The sequence below is a fragment of the Lepisosteus oculatus genome, chromosome 4 (assembly GCF_040954835.1).
Source record: "Lepisosteus oculatus isolate fLepOcu1 chromosome 4, fLepOcu1.hap2, whole genome shotgun sequence".
In the NCBI taxonomy this organism is placed as follows: Eukaryota; Metazoa; Chordata; class Actinopteri; order Semionotiformes; family Lepisosteidae; genus Lepisosteus; species Lepisosteus oculatus.
Window position 1 is genome coordinate 13615587 of NC_090699.1, and position 24473 is coordinate 13640059.

At 56.1% G+C, this 24473-nt stretch overlaps 1 protein-coding gene across 4 annotated transcripts in view; it reads right to left on the reverse strand.

Annotated features, from left to right (window-relative positions):
• carmil3 (capping protein regulator and myosin 1 linker 3) overlaps positions 1–24473 on the reverse strand; it is a 46649-nt gene that overhangs the window by 1268 nt on the left and 20908 nt on the right. The window contains exons 22-40 of one of the 4 annotated variants that reach the window (XM_069188812.1): positions 23978–24046; positions 23057–23150; positions 19119–19217; positions 17064–17192; positions 14111–14224; positions 13845–14020; positions 12873–12960; positions 11564–11686; positions 10533–10599; positions 9681–9883; positions 8876–8955; positions 7936–8112; positions 2896–3121; positions 2564–2806; positions 2356–2509; positions 1924–2063; positions 691–880; positions 451–522; positions 91–207 (exon numbers count right to left, since the gene is read on the reverse strand). In XM_069188812.1, coding sequence (XP_069044913.1) covers positions 91–207; positions 451–522; positions 691–880; positions 1924–2063; positions 2356–2509; positions 2564–2806; positions 2896–3121; positions 7936–8112; positions 8876–8955; positions 9681–9883; positions 10533–10599; positions 11564–11686; positions 12873–12960; positions 13845–14020; positions 14111–14224; positions 17064–17192; positions 19119–19217; positions 23057–23150; positions 23978–24046 — 2561 coding nt within the window. Of the gene's footprint in view, positions 1–90; positions 208–450; positions 523–690; positions 881–1923; positions 2064–2355; positions 2807–2895; positions 3122–7935; positions 8113–8875; positions 8956–9680; positions 9884–10532; positions 10600–11563; positions 11687–12872; positions 12961–13844; positions 14021–14110; positions 14225–17063; positions 17193–19118; positions 19218–23056; positions 23151–23977; positions 24047–24473 lie in introns of all 4 variants that reach the window. The other 3 variants (XM_069188811.1, XM_069188809.1, XM_069188810.1) reach the window with 3 other exon arrangements.

Genomic DNA, 24473 nt, shown 5'->3' on the forward strand with positions numbered 1-24473 from the left:
TCAGCAGAGGGAAGAGCAGCATTGGCACTGAGACCAACAGTTGGCCAGGCAGACAGACAGGAGGTCTGTCACACATTCGGGCAGTCAGACCTCTCTCGGGACAGTCCAGGGACTTGACTCGGGCGTTCAGGGGGATTCTGGGCTTCTTCACAGGGGGCTTCTTCTCCGAGGACCTCTCTTGAGGGCTGGGGCTGTCCTTCTCACTGCCTGATTAAGACCGACAGGATGGGCCCCATGAGTGAACAAGACAGACAGGCCAAGAGGGTGACACACAGAGACAGTAACACACACACAGGCCGACAAACAGACAAGCAGACACAGAGACAGACAGGCAGACACAGAGACACAAAGACAAACAGACAGAGAGACAGACAGGCAGACACAGAGACACAGAGACATACAGGCGGACACGAAGGCAGACAGACACAAAGACAGACAGACAGACAGTACCTGTATCACAGGACAGGGCTTTCCTGGTTCTCTGCGGTTTGATTGGAGCAGAGTTTCGGACGACCTCGTCAGCTGCACAACAGCCACAGTCACCGTCAGTGAACAGCAGCGCCCCCTCACACTTTACAGGCACAGCAGTGGAAGTGCAACTAACTTGATTATAAATAATAAAATATTTCTTTCCTTTGCTCACTTGTTTTTTTCATTTTCTCCCCACAACTGTTTGTGTGTGTCAGTTACCTTGAGTGACAGCAGTGTCAGCCTGTCCGAACACAGGCTTCACAGAGGCAGGCGGGACAGGGGGCGGTGCCCTTCTCTCATTGGCTCCCTCTGGCGGTGAGGTCACAGAGGAAGGCAGGTCAGGGTCAGGGGTCACAGGAGGGGGCAGGTCTGGAGACCTGAGGGAGCTGTTCTGCTGGTTCTCTGGCTGCTGAGAACAGGAGCGAAACGTCACTGGAGGAACTGAGCTGAGTGTGAACACTAACACACAGACCACAAGACACACACAGACCACAAGACACACACTGACACACACTACAACACACACACTGACACAGGAGCACACTAACACATAGACCACAAGACACACACAGACCACAAGACACACACTGACACACACTACAACACACACACTGACACAGGAGCACACTGACACACACCACAAGACACACACTGACACACACACTGCTAGACACACTTGCTGGCTCACTGTCTCAGGCACACAGAGACCTGTCTGCACACACCTTGCTTGGGACAGAGGGACAAGCACACACTCACACACACTCACACACACTCACACACACTCACACACACTCACACACACTGTCTCAGGCACACAGAGACCTGTCTGCACACACCTTGCTCGGGACAGAGGGACAAGCACACACTCACACACACTCACACACACTCACACACACTCACACACACTCACACACACACACTGTCTCAGGCACACAGAGACCTGTCTGCACACACCTTGCTCGGGACAGAGGGACAAGCACACACTGACACACACACACACTGACACAGGAGCACAGTGACAGACACACACACTGTCTCAGGCACACAGAGACCTGTCTGCACACACCTTGCTCAGGACAGAGGGACAAGCACACACTGACACACACACACTCACACACACTCACACACACACAGGAGCACAGTGACAGACACACACACTCACACACACTGTCTCAGGCACACAGAGACCTGTCTGCACACACCTTGCTCAGGACAGAGGGACAAGCACACACACTCACACACACACACACACACACACACACACACACACACACACACACTGTCTCAGGCACACAGAGACCTGTCTGCACACACCTTGCTCAGGACAGAGGGACAAGCACACACTGACACACACACACTCACACACACACACACACACTGACACAGGAGCACAGTGACACACACACACACACACACACTGTCTCAGGCCCACAGAGACCTGTCTGCACACACCTTGCTCGGGACAGAAGGAGGCTGTCTCTGTCTTTCATTGCCCCTGTCTCTCTCCCCTCCTCCTCCTCCTCTCTCCCTCTGCTCTCCTCTGGCTGGCTCGCGCTCTTCCTCCTCCTCTTCCTCCTCCAGCGATGGTGGGCCTGGAGTGCGGGAGAGAGAGAGGAGCGCATGAGCGACGTCTTCGTCTTATCATGAGATCTCTAACGCACAGACGGGCTCCAACATCTCCGCACACATCAACAACCCTGGGGGCCCATGCAGCCCGGCCCAGGCCTTTGAAAGGTGGGTGGGAACTGGGGGAACATGCAAACTCCACACGTACAGTGTTCCAGAGTGGAACCCAGAGCCGAGGGTCAGCAGCCATGACACTAACACCAGGCTCACTGAGACAGCTGGGGCTGTGGGACAAACAGGCGCAGGGGGGCGCAGTACCCGAGCTCTCCAGCAGGTGTCTCTGCCTCAGGCCGGCCAGGCTGGGTTTGCTGGACTGGGGCGGCGGCTCCGGTTTCACAGGCTGGGCTGGGACCTCCGAGCCTGGAGACGTCCCGCGGTCGTCCGAGGCCCGTCTCTCCACCTCCCTGTCTGTCTCCCTGTCTGCCTGCCTGCCCTGCGCAGGCTGTCTGTCTGTCTCCCTGTCTGCCTGCCTGCCCTGCGCAGCCTGTCTGTCTGTCTCCCTGCCTGCCTGCCTGCTGTCTGCAGCCCGTCTGTCTGTCTCCCTGTCTGCCTGCCTGCCCTGCGCAGGCTGTCTGTCTGTCTCCCTGCTCTGTGCAGCCTGTCTGTCTGTCTCCCTGCCTGCCTGCCTGCTGTCTGCAGCCCGTCTGTCTGTCAGTTTGCTCTCTGCAGCCCGTCTGTCAGTCTGCCTCTCCACTCCAGACTCGGGTTTCTGAAAGAGGGAGAGAGAGAGACCTGAGAGATGCAGCGGCAGCCCCACAGCGCCCCCTGGTGCCCGCCCGGCGCTGGCCCGCCTCGCACCTTGGACTGCACCTGCTTGGCTGCCAGGCTCATCGGCTTGCCCAGGCCCATGCCCGGGAGGGGCACCCCCTGCACCGGCCGCGCCTCCACCAGGCCTCCCGCCCCGTCCCCCGGAGAGTGCACCTTCTTCCCATCAGCCCCTGGGCTGCGGGTGTCCTGGCCGGAGGACTCGGCCTTCCCAGCATTCCCTGGGGGCTGCAGCAGGGAGTACAAACCCTCCGGGTGACTGAAGAGGAGAGAGAGAGAGAGAGAGAGAGAGAGAGAGAGAGAGAGAGAGGAGGGATGTGTGTCAGACTCCACACAGACACTACACACAGGTACGCAGAGGTACACACAGACAAGACACTGCACACAGTGCTGGGGCAGGTGAGACAGGTCCACACAGACAAGACACTGCACACAGTGCTGGGACAGGTCCACACAGACAAGACACTGCACACAGGGCTGAGACAGGTCCACACAGACAAGACACTGCACACAGCGCTGAGACAGGTGAGACAGGTCCACACAGACAAGACACTGCACACAGCGCTGAGACAGGCAAGACAGGTCCACACAGACAAGACACTGCACACAGCGCTGAGACAGGTGAGACAGGTCCACACAGACAAGACACTGCACACAGTGCTGGGACAGGTCCACACAGACAAGACACTGCACACAGGGCTGAGACAGGTCCACACAGACAAGACACTGCACACAGCGCTGAGACAGGTGAGACAGGTCCACACAGACAAGACACTGCACACAGCGCTGAGACAGGCGAGACAGGTCCACACAGACAAGACACTGCACACAGCGCTGAGACAGGTGAGACAGGTCCACACAGACAAGACACTGCACACAGCGCTGAGACAGGTGAGACAGGTCCACACAGACAAGACACTGCACACAGCGCTGAGACAGGCGAGACAGGTCCACACAGACAAGACACTGCACACAGTGCTGGGACAGGTCCACACAGACAAGACACTGCACACAGCGCTGAGACAGGTGAGACAGGTCCACACAGACAAGACACTGCACACAGCGCTGAGACAGGTGAGACAGGTCCACACAGACAAGACACTGCACACAGCGCTGAGACAGGTGAGACAGGTCCACACAGACATGACACTGCACACAGTGCTGGGACAGGTGAGACAGGTCCACACAGACAAGACACTGCACACAGTGCTGGGACAGGTCCACACAGACAAGACACTGCACACAGCACTGAGACAGGTCCACACAGACAAGACACTGCACACAGCGCTGAGACAGGTGAGACAGGTCCACACAGACAAGACACTGCACACAGCGCTGAGACAGGTGAGACAGGTCCACACAGACAAGACACTGCACACAGCGCTGAGACAGGTGAGACAGGTCCACACAGACAAGACACTGCACACAGTGCTGGGACAGGTCCACACAGACATGACACTGCACACAGCGCTGAGACAGGTGAGACAGGTCCACACAGACAAGACACTGCACACAGCGCTGAGACAGGTGAGACAGGTCCACACAGACAAGACACTGCACACAGCGCTGAGACAGGTGAGACAGGTCCACACAGACAAGACACTGCACACAGCGCTGAGACAGGTGAGACAGGTCCACACAGACAAGACACTGCACACAGCACTGAGACAGGTCCACACAGACAAGACACTGCACACAGCGCTGAGACAGGTGAGACAGGACAGGTCCACACAGACAAGACACTGCACACAGCACTGAGACAGGTGAGACAGGTCCACACAGACAAGACACTGCACACAGCGCTGAGACAGGTGAGACAGGTCCACACAGACAAGACACTGCACACAGCGCTGAGACAGGTGAGACAGGTCCACACAGACAAGACACTGCACACAGCGCTGAGACAGGTGAGACAGGTCCACACAGACAAGACACTGCACACAGCGCTGAGACAGGTGAGACAGGTCCACACAGACAAGACACTGCACACAGCGCTGAGACAGGTGAGACAGGACAGGTCCACACAGACAAGACACTGCACACAGCACTGAGACAGGTGAGACAGGTCCACACAGACAAGACACTGCACACAGCGCTGAGACAGGTGAGACAGGTCCACACAGACAAGACACTGCACACAGCACTGAGACAGGTGAGACAGGTCCACACAGACAAGACACTGCACACAGCGCTGAGACAGGTGAGACAGGTCCACACAGACAAGACACTGCACACAGCGCTGAGACAGGTGAGACAGGTCCACACAGACAAGACACTGCACACAGCGCTGAGACAGGTGAGACAGGTCCACACAGACAAGACACTGCACACAGTGCTGAGACAGGTCCACACAGACAAGACACTGCACACAGCGCTGAGACAGGTGAGACAGGTCCACACAGACAAGACACTGCACACAGCGCTGAGACAGGTGAGACAGGTCCACACAGACAAGACACTGCACACAGCGCTGAGACAGGTGAGACAGGTCCACACAGACATGACACTGCACACAGTGCTGGGACAGGTGAGACAGGTCCACACAGACAAGACACTGCACACAGTGCTGGGACAGGTCCACACAGACAAGACACTGCACACAGCACTGAGACAGGTCCACACAGACAAGACACTGCACACAGCGCTGAGACAGGTGAGACAGGTCCACACAGACAAGACACTGCACACAGCGCTGAGACAGGTGAGACAGGTCCACACAGACAAGACACTGCACACAGCGCTGAGACAGGTGAGACAGGTCCACACAGACAAGACACTGCACACAGTGCTGGGACAGGTCCACACAGACATGACACTGCACACAGCGCTGAGACAGGTGAGACAGGTCCACACAGACAAGACACTGCACACAGCGCTGAGACAGGTGAGACAGGTCCACACAGACAAGACACTGCACACAGCGCTGAGACAGGTGAGACAGGTCCACACAGACAAGACACTGCACACAGCGCTGAGACAGGTGAGACAGGTCCACACAGACAAGACACTGCACACAGCACTGAGACAGGTCCACACAGACAAGACACTGCACACAGCGCTGAGACAGGTGAGACAGGACAGGTCCACACAGACAAGACACTGCACACAGCACTGAGACAGGTGAGACAGGTCCACACAGACAAGACACTGCACACAGCGCTGAGACAGGTGAGACAGGTCCACACAGACAAGACACTGCACACAGCGCTGAGACAGGTGAGACAGGTCCACACAGACAAGACACTGCACACAGCGCTGAGACAGGTGAGACAGGTCCACACAGACAAGACACTGCACACAGCGCTGAGACAGGTGAGACAGGTCCACACAGACAAGACACTGCACACAGCGCTGAGACAGGTGAGACAGGACAGGTCCACACAGACAAGACACTGCACACAGCACTGAGACAGGTGAGACAGGTCCACACAGACAAGACACTGCACACAGCGCTGAGACAGGTGAGACAGGTCCACACAGACAAGACACTGCACACAGCACTGAGACAGGTGAGACAGGTCCACACAGACAAGACACTGCACACAGCGCTGAGACAGGTGAGACAGGTCCACACAGACAAGACACTGCACACAGCGCTGAGACAGGTGAGACAGGTCCACACAGACAAGACACTGCACACAGCGCTGAGACAGGTGAGACAGGTCCACACAGACAAGACACTGCACACAGTGCTGGGACAGGTCCACACAGACAAGACACTGCACACAGCACTGAGACAGGTCCACACAGACAAGACACTGCACACAGCGCTGAGACAGGTGAGACAGGTCCACACAGACAAGACACTGCACACAGCGCTGAGACAGGTGAGACAGGTCCACACAGACAAGACACTGCACACAGCGCTGAGACAGGTGAGACAGGTCCACACAGACAAGACACTGCACACAGTGCTGGGACAGGTCCACACAGACAAGACACTGCACACAGCACTGAGACAGGTCCACACAGACAAGACACTGCACACAGCGCTGAGACAGGTGAGACAGGTCCACACAGACAAGACACTGCACACAGTGCTGGGACAGGTCCACACAGACAAGACACTGCACACAGCGCTGAGACAGGTGAGACAGGTCCACACAGACAAGACACTGCACACAGCGCTGAGACAGGTGAGACAGGTCCACACAGACAAGACACTGCACACAGCGCTGAGACAGGTGAGACAGGTCCACACAGACAAGACACTGCACACAGTGCTGGGACAGGTCCACACAGACAAGACACTGCACACAGCACTGAGACAGGTCCACACAGACAAGACACTGCACACAGCGCTGAGACAGGTGAGACAGGTCCACACAGACAAGACACTGCACACAGCGCTGAGACAGGTGAGACAGGTCCACACAGACAAGACACTGCACACAGTGCTGGGACAGGTCCACACAGACAAGACACTGCACACAGCACTGAGACAGGTCCACACAGACAAGACACTGCACACAGCGCTGAGACAGGCAAGACAGGTCCACACAGACAAGACACTGCACACAGCGCTGAGACAGGCGAGACAGGTCCACACAGACAAGACACTGCACACAGCGCTGAGACAGGTGAGACAGGTCCACACAGACAAGACACTGCACACAGCGCTGAGACAGGCGAGACAGGTCCACACAGACAAGACACTGCACACAGCGCTGAGACAGGTGAGACAGGTCCACACAGACAAGACACTGCACACAGCGCTGAGACAGGCGAGACAGGTCCACACAGACAAGACACTGCACACAGTGCTGAGACAGGCGAGACAGGTCCACACAGACAAGACACTGCACACAGCGCTGAGACAGGCGAGACAGGTCCACACAGACAAGACACTGCACACAGCGCTGAGACAGGCGAGACAGGTCCACACAGACAAGACACTGCACACAGTGCTGGGACAGGTCCACACAGACAAGACACTGCACACAGCGCTGAGACAGGCGAGACAGGTCCACACAGACAAGACACAGGTCCACACATGTCGATTTGAAACTTCAATTGGAGAGCCTCCCTGGAGAAACAGATGGAAAGGGAGCCCAGTCGTTCCCCGAGCCGTACCTAGGGGGCGCTGTGCGGCACTCTTCCCCACAGGCCCCTCCCCCTGCCCCGGACTCCGCGTCCTGATTGGCCGCAGGGGGGTTGCGGTTCCGGCGGAAGCCGAAGATGGACAGCATGGTGCGCCTCTTCTTCCTGTGCGAGCGCAGCGACTGGGACTGGTGCAGAGCGGAGAGCTGGCTGCCAGGGGGACAGGCGGACAGAGGGAGACAGGGGGTTAATTCGGGTGCGTTCTCTGGCCGAGCGTCGAGTGGGGGGTGGCTCCCGCGGTATTGATTATTGATTGACTGGGTGCTGTCCGGAAACGCTCGGCTTCATTGCGGTGTCGCGGTGTCGATGGTATTCAGCGCTGTGAGGTTTCCCATCGACTTGTACTGTACAGTATAGCAGGCCTGGGATCGGGGTCAGACTGGACTCAGGGCTTGGGGTTGGGGTTTGGAATGGACTCAGGGTTCAGGGTTCAGGGTTCAGCCTGGACACAGGGCTCGGGGTTCATGGTTCAGGGATCAGGCTGGACTTGTGGCTTGAGGCTCAGGGTTCAGGGATCAGGCTGGACTTGTGGCTTGGGGTTCAGGGTTCAGGGATCAGGCTGGACTTGTGGCTTGAGGTTCAGGGTTCAGGGATCAGGCTGGACTTGTGGCTTGAGGTTCAGGGCTTGGGGTTCAGGGATCAGGGATCAGGCTGGACTTGTGGCTTGAGGTTCAGGGCTTGGGGTTCAGGGATCAGGGATCAGGCTGGACTTGTGGCTTGAGGTTCAGGGCTTGGGGTTCAGGGATCAGGGATCAGGCTGGACTTGTGGCTTGAGGTTCAGGGCTTGGGGTTCAGGGTTCAGGGATCAGGCTGGACTTGTGGCTTGAGGTTCAGGGCTTGGGGTTCAGGGTTCAGGGATCAGGCTGGACTTGTGGCTTGAGGTTCGGGGCTCCGGGTTCGAGCGAGGCCCCACCTGTCGGGCAGGACCCTCTTGGTGTAGAAGTCGGGCAGCCCGTCGTCCAGCCTCGTCACGGCGCCGTTCTCCGCACAGTGCTGCGCAGGCAGAGAGAGACAGACGGGTTAGGAACGGGGGGGCGGGAGGGGAGACCCCTCGACAAGAACCCCTCCAGGGCAGCTCGGGGACCCACAAAGCACTGGCGGCTCCGGATTCGAAAGAGTCAGGGAAAGTAAGAGGGAGAGAGAGACAGGCAGAAAGAGGAGAGAGACAGGTTAAAACAACAGTAAGAGAGAGACAGACTAGAGATCAGAGAGTGTTAGACAAGATGTTACTGACGAGTGTGAGAGAGAGAGACAGGCTAGAGATCAGAGAGTGTTAGACAAGATGTTACTGACAAGTGTGAGAGAGAGAGACAGGTCAGAGATCAGTGTTAGAAAAGGTGTTACTGGCGAGTGAGAGAGAGACAGGTTAAGAGGGAAGGAGAGGGAAACAGCCGACATCCAGAGAAACTCCTTAGAAACTGAGAAGAGTTGGGAGAGTTTAAACACCAGCGAGAGAGACAGGTTAGAAATCAAACAGGCAGAGAGAGTTAACAGCAACAGAGAGACTGAAAGCTCAGAAAGCTGAAAAGAGGGTGAGACAGGTTGAGTACCAGTGAGAGAGACAGATGAGATTACGTGGTCAAGGTCAGGGTCAGAGTGTTAGACATGAGAGCGATTGTCTTAGAGCCAGGAAGAAGAGGAGGAAGAGAGAAACAGCTGGGATATAGGGAGGGAGACAAAGACAGGCAGAGACTGACGGAGACTCGTCTTTCGCTCACAGAGTTGTTGGGGATCTCCGGAGGGGCGGGGACTCGCCGGTGCCTCCTGGGCGGTCTTGGCCTCACCCTGGTCACGTGACGCAGTGGTGCACCCTGGGTGGGCAGGGCAGAGAGGGTTTCCCACGATGCCGAGTGGGAGAGGGGCGTGGAGAGGAGGGGAGGGGCTGAGGGAGGAGGGGAGGAGCTAGAGTCATCACCTAGACCTGAGGGAGAGAGACACAGAGGGGTTAAAAGAGTACATTAACACTGCACTGAGAGAGAGGGGTTCATACAGACACACTGACTGGACACTCCAGTACATTAACACTGCACTGAGAGAGAGGGGTTCATACAGACACACTGACTGGACACTCCAGTACATTAACACTGCACTGAGAGAGAGGGGTTCATACAGACACACTGACTGACTGGACACTCCAGTACATTAACACTGCACTGAGAGAGAGGGGTTCATACAGACACACTGACTGACTGGACACTCCAGTACATTAACACTGCACTGAGAGAGAGGGGTTCATACAGACACACTGACTGGACACTCCAGTACATTAACACTGCACTGAGAGAGAGGGGTTCATACAGACACACTGACTGACTGGACACTCCAGTACATTAACACTGCACTGAGAGAGAGGGGTTCATACAGACACACTGACTGACTGGACACTCCAGTACATTAACACTGCACTGAGAGAGAGGGGTTCATACAGACACACTGACTGGACACACCAGTAGATTCTCTACTTCTGTCTAGGAAGACAGAAGTAGAGAAAGGAGAAAGTCAAGAACAGCGAGATGATGGCAGGAGGAGAGAGAAGGGAGACTCTGCACCGAGAGGGACAGTGAACTCACTCAGTCTGGTGGAAACTGGGCGGATTCTCCTCATTCTGGACGTCCGCTTCTTTATCGCTATAGTGTCCTGCAGGAAGGGGCAGAGATGCACAGGGCGAAGAGACAGAGGCCGGGGGCCCAATCCACATCCGCCATCATCACAAGCGTGTTCATAAATCCCGCCGAAACATTCCTTCCCCACGGCGGAGGCTGTGCAAGGCCAGAGTATCTTCTCGAACCCCCTGCCTGTCTTCCTGACACGCCAGAGACTGACCGCACACGGGAACATGCCCACCAGCGCGCACAAAAAGCCCCGCTCTCACACACACTCACACACTATGCTGGTGTCCGGTTCACACTTACAGACACGTATTCACAGACATACACACTCGCACTCACGATGCTAGTGCCCAGCTCACACTCAGAGACAAAGCGGGTGCCCAGCTCACACACACTTACATTCACAATGCGGGTGCCCAGCTTACACACACTCGCACAAACACTCAAGACACGGGTGCCCAGCTCACACTTTCACTCACTTTGCTGGAGCCCAGCTTACACACACACACACACACACACACACACACACACACACACACACACACACACACACACACACACACGACACGGGTGCCTACCTAAAACACTCACGACTCTGGTGCCCAACTCACACACACACAACGTCTTGTGCCCAGCTCACACATATTCACAAACCTGGTGCCCAGCACGCACGCACACACACTCACGATTTTGGTACCCAGCTCACACATTCCCGATGCTGGTGCCCATCTCACATACACAGTCACGATGCTGGTGCCCAGCTTAGACACACACACACACACACGCACTCTCGTGATACTGGTGCTCAGCTCACACACGCACTCATGATGCTGGTGCCCAGCTCACACACACACACACACACACACACACACACACACTCTCATGATACTGGTGCTCAGCTCACACACGCACTCACGATGCTGGTGCCCAGCTCAAACACGCACACACACACTCTCTCGTGATACTGGTGCTCAGCTCACACACGCACTCACGATGCTGGTGCCCAGCTCTTCGTCAGTGATGTCCAGGGAGTCGCGGTGTCTCCTCCGGCTCGTGCCCGTGCCCGCGCCCTCCTCCTCCCGGGCCCAGTGCTTCACTTGGGACACATGGCGAGCCTGGGGGGGGCGACAGGCTCACGTTAAACAAGGCAGGAAATCAGAGTGAGAGTGTCCGTCGTCTTCCCGTCCAGGTGCTGGAGAAGATCAGTACTATCAGATCCGGGACTCTCCAGGGGTCCCAGACTCAAGTCATCTCTGGCGCTGGTCCAATGACACACAGCTGAGATCAGACTCTGGGAACGGGTCAGCCAGTCCCTCTGGCACCGGTCCGATCGGACGCCGCCGGGCTCAGACTCTGGGAACGGGTCAGCCAGTCCCTCCGGCACCGGTCCGATCGGACGCCGCCGGGCTCAGACTCTGGGAACGGGTCTGCCAGTCCCTCCGGCACCGGTCCGATCGGACGCCACTGGGCTCAGACTCTGGGAACGGGTCAGCCAGTCCCTCTGGCACCGGTCCGATCGGACACTGTGGGGCTCAGACTCTGGGAACGGGTCAGCCAGTCCCTCTGGCACCGGGCCGATCAGACACTGTGGGGCTCAGACTCTGGGAACGGGTCAGCCAGTCCCTCTGGCACCGGTCCGATCGGACACTGTGGGGCTCAGACTCTGGGAACGGGTCAGCCAGTCCCTCTGGCACCGGGCCGATCAGACACTGTGGGGCTCAGACTCTGGGAACGGGTCAGCCAGTCCCTCTGGCACTGGTCCGATCGGACGCCGCCGGGCTCAGACTCTGGGAACGGGTCAGCCAGTCCCTCCGGCACCGGTCCGATCGGACACTGTGGGGCTCAGACTCTGGGAACGGGTCAGCCAGTCCCTCTGGCACCGGTCCGATCGGACACTGCCGGGCTCAGACTCTGGGAACGGGTCAGCCAGTCCCTCCGGCACCGCTCCGATCGGACACTGTGGGGCTCAGACTCTGGGAACGGGTCAGTCAGTCCCTCCGGCACCGGTCCGATCGGACACTGCCGGGCTCAGGCTGTCCTGGAGATCCTGGAGTCTCCCCCTGCAGACATGAGCACTCAAACCCACACATATGGCCACAATATTAGGAACCCCGCAGGTCCAATACACAAACGGTCTTGGGGACAGGAGAACTGTGTTTGGGCTTAAGCAGTAATGGACCATCTCGGGCCAGAACTGCTGTTTGAGTCCCCTTCCTGCGACAACGGATCATGGCGTCGGGAACAGTGGTTCTGCAGGAACACTGGGAACACTGGGATGGGACAGGATTGTGTGCCACTCACCAGAGTCTTGTGAGTAGCGTACAACTCCTGCAGAATCTGGTCCACAATGGAATTTGTGAGATAGGAGACTACAGACAGCTTCACCTCCCTGAGAGAGAGACAGGAAGAGAGGGAGAGGGGTTAATACAGACACACTGACTGACTGGACACTCCAGTACATCAACACTGCACTGAGAGAGAGGGGTTCATACAGACACACTGACTGACTGGACACTCCAGTACATTAACACTGCACTGAGAGAGAGGGGTTCATACAGACACACTGACTGACTGGACAATCCAGTACATTAACACTGCACTGAGAGAGAGGGCTTCATACAGACACACTGACTGACTGGACACTCCAGTACATTAACACTGCACTGAGAGAGAGGGGTTCATACAGACACACTGACTGGACACTCCAGTACATTAACACTGCACTGAGAGAGAGGGGTTCACACAGACACACTGACTGGACACTCCAGTACATTAACACTGCACTGAGAGAGAGGGGTTCATACAGACACACTGACTGACTGGACACTCCAGTACATTAACACTGCACTGAGAGAGAGGGGTTCACACAGACACACTGACTGGACACTCCAGTACATTAACACTGCACTGAGAGAGAGGGGTTCATACAGACACACTGACTGACTGGACACTCCAGTACATTAACACTGCACTGAGAGAGAGGGGTTCATACAGACACACTGACTGACTGGACACTCCAGTACATTAACACTGCACTGAGAGAGAGGGGTTCATACAGACACACTGACTGACTGGACACTCCAGTACATTAACACTGCACTGAGAGAGAGGGGTTCATACAGACACACTGACTGACTGGACACTCCAGTACATTAACACTGCACTGAGAGAGAGGGGTTCATACAGACACACTGACTGACTGGACACTCCAGTACATTAACACTGCACTGAGAGAGAGGGGTTCACACAGACACACTGGCTGGACAGACTCACTCCAGGGCCCGGTGGATGTCCTGTCCTGCTCGCTCCATCAGGGCGGTGCGGATGGCGGAACGAGGGATGGAGACGCGGTCGGTGACGGAGGAGAGGGGGGGGGTGAGGCGCTCGGCCTGCGTCGCGGACTGGGGGCACAGCTCCTGGCAGAGAGACACCATGGAGTCCACGATCACCTGGGGGCAGGAGGCAGCCGGTCAGCAGGGGCACAGGGGGCAGCGGCTGGAGGGAGAGGAGGAGGAGGAGGCCGGCGTCTTCCTCGGTACCTGCAGCTCCTTGTCGGCAGCCTTGGCGAGATCGCCGGCCAGAGAGTCCAGCCGCTGCCTGACCGGGCCGTCCACCGACAGCACATGGGCCAGCTCGCAGAGAGAGGGGTACAGCTGGGAGAGAGAGACAGGTTAATACACACACAGCTCATGGGCCAGCTCGCAGAGAGAGGGGTACAGCTGGGAGAGAGAGACAGGTTAATACACACACAGCTCATGGGCCAGCTCGCAGAGAGAGGGGTACAGCTGGGAGAGAGAGACAGGTTAATACACCCACAGCTCATGGGCCAGCTCGCAGAGAGAGGGGTACAGCTGGGAGAGACAGACAGGTTAATACACACACAGCTCATGGGCCAGCTCGCAGAGAGAGGGGTACAGCTGGGAGAGAGAGAGACAGACAGGTTAACACACACACAGCTCATGGGCCAGCTCGCAGAGAGACGGGTACAGCTGGGAGAGAGAGACGGGTTAATACACACACAGCTCATGGGCCAGCTCGCAGAGAGAGGGGTACAGCTGGGAGAGAGAGAGACAGGTTAACACACCCACAGCTCATGGGCCAGCTCGCAGAGAGACGGGTACAGCTGGGAGAGAGAGACAGGTTAATACACACAGCACATGGGCCAGCTCGCAGAGAGACGGGTACAGCTGGGAGAGAGAGAGACAGACAGGTTAACACACACACAGCTCATGGGCCAGCTCGCAGAGAGAGGGGTACAGCTGGGAGAGACAGACAGGTTAATACACACACAGCTCATGGGCCAGCTCGCAGAGAGAGGGGTACAGCTGGGAGAGAGAGAGACAGACAGGTTAACACACACACAGCTCATGGGCCAGCTCGCAGAGAGACGGGTACAGCTGGGAGAGAGAGACGGGTTAATACACACACAGCTCATGGGCCAGCTTGCAGAGAGAGGGGTACAGCTGGGAGAGAGAGAGACAGGTTAACACACCCACAGCTCATGGGCCAGCTCGCAGAGAGAGAGGTACAGCTGGGACAGAGAGAGAGAGAGACAGGTTAATACACCCACAGCACATGGGCCAGCTCGCAGAGAGAGGGGTACAGCTGGGAGAGAGAGAGACAGGTTAATACACACACAGCTCATGGGCCAGCTCGCAGAGAGAGAGGTACAGCTGGGACAGAGAGACAGACAGGTTAATACACACACAGCTCATGGGCCAGCTCGCAGAGAGAGGGGTACAGCTGGGAGAGAGAGACAGGTTAATACACACACAGCACATGGGCCAGCTCGCAGAGAGAGGGGTACAGCTGGGACAGAGAGACAGGTTAATACACCCACAGCTCATGGGCCAGCTCGCAGAGAGAGGGGTACAGCTGGGACAGAGAGACAGGTTAATACACACACAGCACATGGGCCAGCTCGCAGAGAGACGGGTACAGCTGGGAGAGAGAGACAGGTTAATACACACACAGCACATGGGCCAGCTCGCAGAGAGACAGGTACAGCTGGGAGAGAGAGACAGGTTAATACACACACAGCACATGGGCCAGCTCGCAGAGAGAGGGGTACAGCTGGGACAGAGAGACAGGTTAATACACACACAGCACATGGGCCAGCTCGCAGAGAGAGGGGTACAGCTGGGACAGAGAGAGACAGGTTAATACACACACAGCACATGGGCCAGCTCGCAGAGAGAGGGGTACAGCTGGGACAGAGAGAGACAGGTTAATACACACACAGCACATGGGCCAGCTCGCAGAGAGAGGGGTACAGCTGGGACAGAGAGACAGGTTAATACACACACAGCTCATGGGCCAGCTCGCAGAGAGAGGGGTACAGCTGGGAGAGAGAGAGACAGGTTAATACACACACAGCTCATGGGCCAGCTCGCAGAGAGAGAGGTACAGCTGGGACAGAGAGACAGGTTAATACACACACAGCACATGGGCCAGCTCGCAGAGAGAGGGGTACAGCTGGGACAGAGAGACAGGTTAATACACACACAGCACATGGGCCAGCTCGCAGAGAGAGGGGTACAGCTGGGACAGAGAGACAGGTTAATACACACACAGCTCATGGGCCAGCTCGCAGAGAGAGGGGTACAGCTGGGACAGAGAGACAGGTTAATACACACACAGCACATGGGCCAGCTCGCAGAGAGAGGGGTACAGCTGGGAGAGAGAGAGACAGGTTAATACACACACAGCTCATGGGCCAGCTCGCAGAGAGAGAGGTACAGCTGGGACAGAGAGACAGGTTAATACACACACAGCACATGGGCCAGCTCGCAGAGAGAGGGGTACAGCTGGGACAGAGAGACAGGTTAATACACACACAGCACATGGGCCAGCTCGCAGAGAGAGGGGTACAGCTGGGACAGAGAGACAGGTTAATACACACACAGCTCATGGGCCAGCTCGCAGAGAGAGGGGTACAGCTGGGAGAGAGAGACAGGTTAATACACCCACAGCACATGGGCCAGCTCGCAGAGAGAGGGGTACAGCTGGGAGAGAGGAGACAGGTTAATACACACACAGCACATGGGCCAGCTCGCAGAGAGAGGGGTACAGCTGGGACAGAGAGAGACAGGTTAACACAAAACAACACAGACCCACTAGGAGAGAGAGATGGGTTAACGCGTGAACAGAGAGAGAGACATGAGCTGAAGCAGAAAAACAGAGAGAGGAGAGTGACGTTAGTACACCAGTTCAGCGAAAGCCCTGGGTGAATGTGACTGGGGAAAGATGATGGGTTAGCAATACAGAGGACCAGGTCAATAACTCAGACAGAGGGCAAAGCTCAGTACACAGAGAGACGCAGAACTGAAGACAGCCAGCGCACTCAGGCACAGGAACAGGCAGAAGAAGCAGACCCTGAGACAGCGATCAGCGTCACAGACACTCCGAGAGGCAGACAGGCCTACAGCACACACAGATCAACACAGCAGGAGATTCAGACCAGCTCAGTTGCTCAGAAAGGGAGACGCTCACCGCTCGGGAGTTCCTGGCCTCCTTCAGGACCTGTCTCGCTCCCTGCAGGTCTTCCCGAACGGCTTCAGCTGGGCAGCTTCGCAGCACACACACCTGCTGCTGAACACGCACACACAGCCTGTCCATCACCTGAGAGAGGAGAGGGGTTAATACAGAAACACTGACTGGACACTCCACTACATTAACACTGCACTGAGAGAGAGGGGTTCATACAGACACACTGACTGGACACTCCAGTACATTAACACTGCACTGAGAGAGAGGGGTTCATACAGACACACTGACTGACTGGACACTCCAGTACATTAACACTGCACTGAGAGAGAGGGGTTCATACAGACACACTGACTGGACACTCCAGTACATTAACACTGCACTGAGAGAGAGGGGTTCATACAGACACACTGACTGACTGGACACTACAGTACATTAACACTGCACTGAGAGAGAGGGGTTCATACAGACACACTGACTGACTGGACACTCCAGTACATTAACACTGCACTGAGAGAGAGGGGTTCATACAGACACACTGACTGGACACTCCAGTACATTAACACTGCACTGAGAGAGAGGGGTTCATACAGACACACTGACTGGACACTCCAGTACATTAACACTGCACTGAGAGAGAGGGGTTCATACAGACACACTGACTGACTGGACACTCCAGTACATTAACACTGCACTGAGAGAGAGGGGTTCATACAGACACACTGACTGGACACTCCAGTACATTAACACTGCACTGAGAGAGAGGGGTTCATACAGACACACTGACTGACTGGACACTCCAGTACATTAACACTGCACTGAGAGAGAGGGGTTCATACAGACACACTGACTGACTGGACACTCCAGTACATTAACACTGCACTGAGAGAGAGGGGTTCATACAGACACACTGACTGGACACTCCAGTACATTAACACTGCACTGAGAGAGAGGGGTTCATACAGACACACTGACTGACTGGACACTCCAGTACATTAACACTGCACTGAGAGAGAGGGGTTCATACAGACACACTGACTGACTGGACACTCCAGCACATTAACACTGCACTGAGAGAGAGGGGTTCATACAGACACACTGACTGGACACTACAGTACATTAACACTGCACTGAGAGAGAGGGGTTCATACAGACACACTGACTGGACACTCCAGTACATTAACACTGCACTGAGAGAGAGGGGTTCATACAGACACACTGACTGGACACTCCAGTACATTAACACTGCACTGAGAGAGAGGGGTTCATACAGACACACTGACTGACTGGACACTCCAGTACATTAACACTGCACTGAGAGAGAGGGGTTCATACAGACACACTGACTGACTGGACACTCCAGTACATTAACACTGCACTGAGAGAGAGGGGCTCATACAGACACACTGACTGACTGGACACTCCAGTACATTAACACTGCACTGAGAGAGAGGGGTTCATACAGACACACTGACTGACTGGACACTCCAGTACATTAACACTGCACTGAGAGAGAGGGGTTCATACAGACACACTGACTGGACACTCCAGTACATTAACACTGCACTGAGAGAGAGGGGTTCATACAGACACACTGACTGACTGGACACTCCAGTACATTAACACTGCACTGAGAGAGAGGGGTTCATACAGACACACTGACTGACTGGACACTCCAGTACATTAACACTGCACTGAGAGAGAGGGGTTCATACAGACACACTGACTGACTGGACACTCCAGTACATTAACACTGCACTGAGAGAGAGGGGTTCATACAGACACACTGACTGACTGGACACTCCAGTACATTAACACTGCACTGAGAGAGAGGGGTTCATACAGACACACTGACTGACTGGACACTCCAGTACATTAACACTGCACTGAGAGAGAGGGGTTCATACAGACACACTGACTGACTGGACACTCCAGTACATTAACACTGCACTGAGAGAGAGGGGTTCATACAGAGATACAGCGCAGGTAGTGTAGGAGAGGTTAAACAGTGACAGCGCTGCGCCTGCTCCTACACGGCCTGTGGCTGCGCCGGGTGTTTACTTGCTCGGCCGTGCTGGTGACCAGGCCCTGGTGCAGCCGGAGAGCCTGTCTCTGCGAGAAGCACTGCGTCTGGTTGTTCCTCAGCAGGGCCCGCTGGATCTGAGGGAGAGGGCAGAGGGGAGCGGTCAGCTGTCCTCACAACACCCGTCTACGACTGTCTGCGGCAGCACAACAGCACACACTGGTCCGGGGTTCCCGTGTGGCCTGAGTGTTTCTCCCTGCATCCAGGTGGTATTCCACCAGAGGCTCCGGCTTCTTCTGGCCCCCAACGACATATTGGTCAGGCTAACTGGTGTGTGCGTGCGCATGCGCGCGTGTGAGGGAGTGTGTCTGAGTGCACGTGTGTGAGAGACTGCATGTGTGTGCACATGTGAAAGAGGGTGTGAGTATGTGCACGTGTGAAAGAGGGCATGGGTGTGTGCATGTGAGAGAGTGTGTGTGTGCACGTGAGAGAGAGGGCATGAGTGTGTGCACGTGAGAGAGGGCATGAGTGTGTGCACGTGAGAGAGAGGGCATGAGTGTGAGCACGTGAGAGAGAGGGAATGAGTGTGAGCACGTGAGAGAGAGGGCATGAGTGTGAGCACGTGAGAGAGAGGGCATGAGTGTGAGCACGTGAGAGAGAGGGCATGAGTGTGAGCACGTGAGAGAGAGGGAATGAGTGTGAGCACGTGAGAGAGAGGGCATGAGTGTGAGCACGTGAGAGAGAGGGCATGAGTGTGTGCACGTGTGAGAAAGTGCATGAGTGTGAGCACGTGAGAGAGAGGGCATGAGTGTGAGCACGTGAGAGAGAGGGCATGAGTGTGAGCACGTGAGAGAGAGGGCATGAGTGTGAGCACGTGAGAGAGAGAGGGAATGAGTGTGAGCACGTGAGAGAGAGGGCATGAGTGTGTGCACGTGAGAGAGAGGGCATGAGTGTGAGCACATGAGAGAGAGGGAATGAGTGTGAGCACGTGAGAGAGAGGGAATGAGTGTGAGCACGTGAGAGAGAGGGAATGAGTGTGAGCACGTGAGAGAGAGGGCATGAGTGTGAGCACGTGAGAGAGAGGGAATGAGTGTGAGCACGTGAGAGAGAGGGAATGAGTGTGAGCACGTGAGAGAGAGGGCATGAGTGTGAGCACGTGAGAGAGAGGGAATGAGTGTGAGCACGTGAGAGAGAGGGAATGAGTGTGAGCACGTGAGAGAGAGGGCATGAGTGTGTGCACGTGTGAGAAAGTGCATGAGTGTGAGCACGTGAGAGAGAGGGAATGAGTGTGTGCACGTGAGAGAGAGGGCATGAGTGTGAGCACGTGAGAGAGGGCATGAGTGTGTGCACGTGAGAGAGAGGGCATGAGTGTGTGCACGTGAGAGAGAGGGAATGAGTGTGTGCACGTGAGAGAGAGGGCATGAGTGTGAGCACGTGTGAGAAAGTGCATGAGTGTGAGCACGTGAGAGAGAGGGCATGAGTGTGTGCACGTGTGAGAGAGGGCATGAGTGTGTGCACGTGAGAGAGAGGGCATGAGTGTGAGCACGTGAGAGAGAGGGCATGAGTGTGAGCACGTGAGAGAGAGGGCATGAGTGTGAGCACGTGAGAGAGAGGGCATGAGTGTGAGCACGTGAGAGAGAGGGAATGAGTGTGAGCACGTGAGAGAGAGGGAATGAGTGTGAGCACGTGAGAGAGAGGGCATGAGTGTGAGCACGTGAGAGAGAGGGCATGAGTGTGTGCACGTGTGAGAAAGTGCATGAGTGTGAGCACGTGAGAGAGAGGGCATGAGTGTGAGCACGTGAGAGAGAGGGAATGAGTGTGAGCACGTGAGAGAGAGGGAATGAGTGTGAGCACGTGAGAGAGAGGGCATGAGTGTGAGCACGTGAGAGAGAGGGAATGAGTGTGAGCACGTGAGAGAGAGGGAATGAGTGTGAGCACGTGAGAGAGAGGGCATGAGTGTGAGCACGTGAGAGAGAGGGAATGAGTGTGAGCACGTGAGAGAGAGGGAATGAGTGTGAGCACGTGAGAGAGAGGGCATGAGTGTGTGCACGTGTGAGAAAGTGCATGAGTGTGAGCACGTGAGAGAGAGGGAATGAGTGTGTGCACGTGTGAGAGAGGGCATGAGTGTGTGCACGTGAGAGAGAGGGCATGAGTGTGAGCACGTGAGAGAGAGGGCATGAGTGTGAGCACGTGAGAGAGAGGGAATGAGTGTGAGCACGTGAGAGAGAGGGCATGAGTGTGAGCACGTGAGAGAGAGGGCATGAGTGTGTGCACGTGTGAGAAAGTGCATGAGTGTGAGCACGTGAGAGAGAGGGCATGAGTGTGAGCACGTGAGAGAGAGGGCATGAGTGTGAGCACGTGAGAGAGAGGGCATGAGTGTGAGCACGTGAGAGAGAGAGGGAATGAGTGTGAGCACGTGAGAGAGAGGGCATGAGTGTGTGCACGTGAGAGAGAGGGCATGAGTGTGAGCACATGAGAGAGAGGGAATGAGTGTGAGCACGTGAGAGAGAGGGAATGAGTGTGAGCACGTGAGAGAGAGGGAATGAGTGTGAGCACGTGAGAGAGAGGGCATGAGTGTGAGCACGTGAGAGAGAGGGAATGAGTGTGAGCACGTGAGAGAGAGGGAATGAGTGTGAGCACGTGAGAGAGAGGGCATGAGTGTGAGCACGTGAGAGAGAGGGAATGAGTGTGAGCACGTGAGAGAGAGGGCATGAGTGTGTGCACGTGTGAGAAAGTGCATGAGTGTGAGCACGTGAGAGAGAGGGAATGAGTGTGTGCACGTGAGAGAGAGGGCATGAGTGTGAGCACGTGAGAGAGGGCATGAGTGTGTGCACGTGAGAGAGAGGGCATGAGTGTGTGCACGTGAGAGAGAGGGCATGAGTGTGTGCACGTGTGAGAGAGGGCATGAGTGTGAGCACGTGAGAGAGAGGGAATGAGTGTGTGCACGTGAGAGAGAGGGCATGAGTGTGAGCACGTGTGAGAAAGTGCATGAGTGTGAGCACGTGAGAGAGAGGGCATGAGTGTGTGCACGTGAGAGAGAGGGCATGAGTGTGTGCACGTGAGAGAGAGGGCATGAGTGTGAGCACGTGAGAGAGAGGGCATGAGTGTGTGCACGTGAGAGAGAGGGAATGAGTGTGTGCACGTGAGAGAGAGGGCATGAGTGTGAGCACGTGAGAGAGAGGGCATGAGTGTGAGCACGTGAGAGAGAGGGCATGAGTGTACAAATGTGAAAGAGGGCATGAGTGTGTGCACGTGTGAGAAAGTGCATGAGTGTGAGCACGTGAGAGAGAGGGCATGAGTGTGAGCACGTGAGAGAGAGGGCATGAGTGTGTGCACGTGAGAGAGAGGGAATGAGTGTGAGCACGTGTGAAAGAGGGCATGAGTGTGTGTATGCACGTGAGAGAGAGAGAGTGTGTGCACGTGTTAAAAAGTGTGTTCATGTGCATGTGTGAGGAAGTGTGTGTGGGGGTGCAGTGTGTTTTTCCACAGAAAAAAATGTAATTTGTGATTTAATACACATCCCTTCCCTCCCATCTATCCATTAATCCGAGGGTTTACTGTATCCATCACGCCATCCTTTTTATTAACCTTCATCCAGCTCAGGGTCTTGGGGGGTGGAGTCTAACCCAGCACGCAATGCGCACAAGGTGGGGTGCACCCTGGAGAGGTGTACCCCGCCTCGGAGAGGACGCCAGTGCATCACAGGTCCGAGGCAGACAGACATTCTCCCACTCCCACGTGACACAGACACTGAAACACACACCCACAGCTGGCCCAGTCCTCCCAGTGGCCAGCTGGCCCAGCGGCCTGTCTCTGGACTGTAGGGGGAAGCCAGAGCACCAGGAGGAAACCCGCATGAGGACAGGGAGAGCATTGAAACTCCACACAGACAGCACCCCAGGACCAGGCTCGAACCCGGCCGCCCTGCTGGATCTCACGACGCAGCGATGTCCTCTTGTCGGCACCAGCCCCTCACCTTGGTCAGTGCCTGCTCCGTCCTGTCGGGGGCGCTGCGGTACGCCTGGGTGATGTCGCTGAGGGGCAGGGGCATGTACTGCAGGGTGAAGTTACTGGGAGAGAAGAAACACCCTGGGATTAGACACCCCTGCCCCCCCCCACAGGGAGACACAGAGTGGGCCCCTCTCATGGCGGCGATGGGGATCTGTCTACTGCTCTGGCAGAACTGTGATACATGAGCCAGAGGAGAGAGGAGAAGAGAGAGGAGAAGAGAGAGGAGAGAGAGGAGAGAGGAGAGAGGAGAGGGGAGAGAGAAGAGAGGAGAGAGGAGAGAGGAGAGAGGAGAGGGGAGAGAGGAGAGGGGAGAGAGGAGAGGGGAGAGAGAAGAGAGGAGAGAGGAGAGAGGAGAGGGGAGAGGGGAGAGGGGAGAGGGGAGAGGGGAGAGGGGAGAGGGAAGTGATGGTGATCTGTCTACTGCTCTGGCAGAGCTGTGACACATGAGCTAGAGGTGAGAGGAGGAGAGAGAGGAGACAGGAGGGAAAGGGGCAGAGAGAGTGATACCAGGGAGGAGAGAGGATGGAGGAGAGAGGAGGAGAGAGAGGAGAGAGGGGGAGAAGAGGAGAGAGAGGGGAGAGAAGGGAGAGACAGGAGAGAGGGGGAGGAGGAATGGAAGAGATGAACAGGAAACCCCCAGAGGCAGGAGAGAGGAGACTGTGTGGGGGAGTCAGTCAAGCGAGCAGCAGGGGAGATGACAGACAGCCCTAGTGATCGTGCGATTCTGTCAGTCCTGCTGATCACTGAACTGCGGGTCGACGGGGAGGGACTGCGCCTGGTGTCTCTGGTGACTCTGAATACCCCCCTCTGTTACCCCAGCTGTTCCCAATAAACTGGCCACACCCCCCCTTGCCCACCACCACTACCCTCTCACTTCATCACTCACTGCTCCAGGGCTCGGGCAATGTCCAGGAATCCCACAGCAGAAGTATTATTCCGATCCCACGATACGCTCCTGAGTGAGACAAACAGGCAGAGAGACAGAGGGGTTAATACAGGCCCAGCGCTCTCCTCGTTTCCTGCTGATACAGAACATTCATATCCTGAAAGCACGCCGGAGACTGACTGGGAGACACTAACACCAGCATAGTGTGACTGGGACAGACTACTCTCCCTCCTGTCTCTCTCTCTCTCCCTCCCAGAGCAGCAGTGCCCTGTCTCTCTCTCTCTCTCTCAGAGCAGCAGTGCCCTGTCTCTCTCTCTCTCTCTCAGAGCAGCAGTGCCCTGTCTCTCTCTCTCTCTCTCTCTCTCTCTCAGAGCAGCAGTGCCCTGTCTCTCTCTCTCTCAGAGCAGCAGTGCCCTGTCTCTCTCTCTCAGAGCAGCAGTGCCCTGTCTCTCTCTCTCTCAGAGCAGCAGTGCCCTGTCTCTCTCTCTCAGAGCAG